At 41.4% G+C, this 4,917-nt stretch overlaps 1 protein-coding gene across 1 annotated transcript; it reads right to left on the reverse strand.

Annotated features, from left to right (window-relative positions):
* Positions 1-526: 526 nt before the first annotated feature.
* On the reverse strand, positions 527-1,054 carry LOC132187968 (uncharacterized). The gene has a single exon (XM_059602390.2). It carries the CDS (start codon positions 1,052-1,054, stop codon positions 527-529), a length of 528 nt encoding a protein of 175 aa, XP_059458373.2.
* Between the last annotated feature and the right edge of the window lie 3,863 nt (positions 1,055-4,917).

A 4,917-nucleotide genomic window follows, 5' to 3' on the forward strand; every position in this document is an offset into this window, starting at 1 on the left:
AAAGAAGGATCGATCGCAGACCTGCGATCGAGTGCACACGGGCTGCGATCGAGCGCACCCGTGCGCAGGAGGCATCTCAAGTGGCGGCCATAATGTCCCTATTTCCATATTAGGGTTTTTCAAACTCCAAATTGTAATAGGATTGAAACCCTACGAAATCCCTAGGGTTTACTACTTTTCCAAGGACTTCTAAAGCCTATAAATAGACTCCTAAGCCTTTAGAATAGAGAGGCTTGGAGAAGGGAGAGGAATAGGAGCTTTCAAGTCAAGTCTCAGGTTTATTCTTTCGATTGCGCTAACAGAGTGCGGTAGGCTCACATATGGAGACCTGCACTCGATCACATGTGTAGTGCAATCGATCACAGTAACAGAATGGAAAAGAAACGACATAACACAAAAAATACTAACACAACAAAATATAAATCAAACAAAATAAAATAAAGCAAACATTAAATAAAAGGATATGCTATGGGGTGCCTCCCATGAGCGCTAAGTTTTACGTCTTCAGCCAGACGATGGTCCCCTCTCAGTGTTGCCCAGAGGTAGATGCTCCAAATGGTTGTGCTACATATTGGGCAGCCTGGAGTTCCAAATCTTGTGATGCCAAATTTTGATCTTGGGGTGGAAAATTCTTTTCAATGTATGGCTTCACTCTGTGTCCATTCACCTTGAATGATTGACATTTTTGTGGACTATAGACCTCCACAGCTCCATAAGGAAACACTTTGGTGACCATACAGGGACCAAACCATCTTGACTTAAGTTTTCCAGGGAACAGTCTCAATCTGGAATTATAGATTAATACCTTTTGTCCTTCATGAAATTCTTTCCTGACCAGTAGCTTGTCATGGTATGCCTTGGTTCTTTCCTTGTAGAGCTTTGCACTCTCATAAGCATCATGCCATAATTCCTCTAGTTCATTCAGTTGTAGTTTCCTCTTGTCACCAGCTTGGTGCATGTCGAAGTTGAACTTCTTAATGGCCCAATATGCTTTGTGCTCCAACTCTACTGGTAGATGACAATCTTTCCCAAAAACCAATCGATATGGGGACATACCGATAGGCGTCTTGTATGCGGTTCTATAAGCCCATAGTGCATCATTCAAGCGTAGGGACCAATCCTTCCTGGTGGGATTCACTGTCCTTTCTAGTGTGCTTTTGATTTCTCGGTTACTGATATCCACTTAACCACTGGTTTGAGCATGGTATAGAGTGCCAACCTTATGGGTGATCCCATACTTCTTGATCAAAGCAGCAAAAGCATAATTGTTGAAGTGGCTACCACCATCACTTATTATTGCCCTTGGTGTTCCAAGCCTAGCAAAGATATTATCCTGCAAAAACTTCACAACCACTTTGTGATCATTAGTGTTTGAGGGGACAGCCTCGACCCATTTAGACACATAATACACACCCACAAGAATATAAAGATGACCATACGAGTTAGGAAATGGTCCCATGAAGTCAATACCCCATACATCGAAGATCTCTACCACTTGAATATTTTGCAATGGCATCTGGTTTCTGAAGGAGATGTTACCGGTTCTCTGGCATCTATCACAAGAGCTGCAAAACATAAAGGCATCTTTAAACACATTAGGCCAATAGAAACCAAATTGTAATACCTTAAACGCTGTTCTCTTGGCCCCAAAGTGTCCTTCACAAGGAAATTGATGACAATGCTGCAGAATGCTCAAATGCTCCTCTTTCGAGACACACCTTATAATGATTTGATCCAGGCAAAATTTGAACAGATAGGGATCATCCCAATGGTACTGTCTAGATAGGGACATCAACCTCTTCTTTTCTTAACTAGACATACCTGGAGGAAAAACCTTGGCAGTTATGTAATTCACAATATCTGCATACCATAGAACTTGGACCTCTACTACAAATAACTGCTCATCTGGAAACTTTTCATTTAATGGAAGCTCATCTTCTTCTTCCTCATGAAGTAGTCGGGATAAATGATCTGCAACCACATTCTCACTGCCCTTCTTATCTTTGATCTCGAGATCAAACTCTTGCAATAATAATACCCATCTGATTAGTCTTGGCTTTGCATCCTTCTTGGCAAACAAAATATCTCAAAGCAGCATGATCAGTGAATATAATGACCTTAGAGCCAATTAGGTATGATTGAAACTTCTCCAAAGCAAATATGACAGCTAATAATTCTTTCTCAGTGGTAGAATAATTTAGTTGTGCATCATTCAATGTTCTAGAAGCATAATATATTGCATGAGGTACCTTATTGATTCTTTGACCCATGACAGCTCCCAAGGCAAAGTCACTGGCATCACACATGAGCTCAAAAGGAAGACTCCAATCAGGTGCTCGCATTATTGGTGCAAAAGTGAGTAGCTTTTTCAATGTGTTGAAGGCAGTCATGCATTCTTTGGTCCATTCAAACTTGGCCTCCTTCCCTAGCAATGCACAGAGGGGTCTAGAGATCTTGGAGAAGTCTTTAATAAACCTTCTATAGAACCCAGCATGTCCAAGAAAACTCCTCACCCCCTTTACTGTCAGAGGTGGGGGAAGTTTGGAGATGATATTTGTCTTGGCCTTTTCCACTTTAATGCCCTTGCTTGAAATAGCATGACCCAATACAATGCCTTGTTGAACCATGAAGTGGCATTTTTCCCAATTGAGCACTAGGTTGCATTCTTCACACCTCTTGAGAACATTCTTTAAATGGTGGAGGCATTCGTCAAAACTAGACCCAAAAACACTAAAGTCATCCATAAATACCTCAATGGTTTTCTCTACCATGTCTGAAAAAAACGCATCATGCATCTCTGGAATGTAGCTGGGGCATTGCATAGGCCAAATAGCATCCTTCTGTAGGCGAATGTGCCCAAAGGACATGTGAAGGTGGTCTTCTCCTGAACTTCTGGTGCTATTGCAATCTGATTATAGCCACTGTACCCATCCAGGAAGCAGTAGTGGCTATGGCCAGCTAACCTTTCTAACATTTGGTCAATGAAGGGTAATGGAAAATGGTCTTTTCTGGTTACCTTGTTTAGTCTTCTGTAATCAATACATACCCTCCGTCCAGTGGTTACTCTTGTGGGTATCAGTTCATCATCTTCATTCTTCACCACTGTGATCCCACTCTTTTTTGGCACTACTTGGACTGGACTGACCCATTTACTGTTTGAGATGGGATAGATGATGCCCACATCCAGTAGTTTTAATACCTCTGCCTTGACTACCTCCTTCATGTGTGGGTTGAGTCTTCTTTGTGCATCCCTGGTTGGTTTTGCTTCGTCTTCAAGGAAGATTTGATGCATGCACTTAGCTGGGCTTATTCCTTTGATGTCAGCAATGGTCCACCCCAAGGCGGTCTTATGTTCTCTAAGAATTCTCAATAGCTTTTCTTCTTCCCCACAACTCAGATTTGCAGCTATGATGACTGGTAGTGTCTTGTTTTCTCCTAAGTACGCATATTTTAAGTGCTCTGGCAATTGCTTCAATTCTAGCTTGGGTCCTTGTACAATAGAGGGAACAAGAACGGAATTAGTAGGTTCAAGAATCTCGAATGGAGGATTATACTTAATTGGGTATTTGGGAAAAGCCTCAAGGTGATGCACTGTTTCCATGACATCATTAGTAACATCTTCAGGTTTCTGCTCAATGTCCTGCCTTGTGACACTATGGGTGAGGATGGCCTCCAATGGATCTTTGTGTTGGTCCTGCAAAACTGTCTCACCAACATCTTGGATCATACAAACATCAAAACATTCTAATTCTTCTTGAGGTAATTTTAAAGCATCGAATATTTTGAACTCTATTGTTTCACTGTTTACCTTCATGCTCACAGTACCCTTTTTCACACCTATTGTAGTATCAGCAATTCTCATAAAGGGTCTTCCTAAGATAATAGATAAAGGTGATGGCATAGGGGATTCTTCCACATCCAATACAATGAAATCAACAGGTAAGATAAATGTACCTACCTTTACCAACACATCCTCCAGTATACCTCTTGGTCGTTTGATGCTTCTGTCTGTTAGTTGCAAGGTAATAGATTTTGGTTGAAGTTCCCCCAATCCTAGCTTTTCATATACAATGTAAAGCAGCAAATTCACCCCAGCTCCTAGATCTAGTAGTGCCTTTTCAAAAGAATGGTCGCCTATCCTACAGGGAATGGTAAAACTTCCTGGATCTGTTTGCTTTGGTGGTAATTTTCTTAACAAGACTGCACTTACCTCTTCTGTTAATGCCAATATCTCATACTCCTGAAACTTCCTTTTGTTAGTGCAACAATCCTTTAAAAATTTAGCATATGAAGGAATCTGTTTAATTGCATCTAATAAGGGAATGTCGATTTCTACTTTCCTCAAAGTCTCAAAGATATCCCTGAGTTGCTCTTCCTTCTTTGGTTTGACTAGCCTTTGAGGAAAGGGGGGTGCATTTACCTTCTCCATTTTGTTTACCTTGGAAGTTGATGGTCCTTCTAGTGTTGCTTGAGGTGGCTCCTCAGTTCCAATGACCTTGCCATTCCTGAGAACTGTGACTGCTTCCATCTGCTGATGACCCCATGGATTGGGTATTGTTTGGGCTGAAAATTTTTCTTGCTTTCTTTCATTCAGCTCCTTTGCCATTTGACCCATTTGCACTTCCAGTTTTTGTATGGCTTGCTCAGTCTTTGTGTTGACTCGTTTTTGATCAGCCATGAACTGCTGTTGTGAAGTCACTAGTTGTTGTATACGATCCTTCAGGTCATCCTTTTCGGGCTCTTGACCTGGTGTGTCCTGTTGCAGAGGTGAAATTTTCTGAGCAGTTATGGCTTTGACAATCATGTCCAACTTCTGTTCCACAGCAGACATCTGATTTTGCATTTTGCTATTTTCATCATTCTTGCCCTTGCTCCTTACATCTTGCCTCCTTCTGGATGGGAATTGTTGAGTAAGTT

This window comes from Corylus avellana, chromosome 6 (assembly GCF_965113065.1).
Source record: "Corylus avellana chromosome 6, dhCorAvel1.hap1.2, whole genome shotgun sequence".
NCBI lineage: Eukaryota > Viridiplantae > Streptophyta > Magnoliopsida > Fagales > Betulaceae > Corylus > Corylus avellana.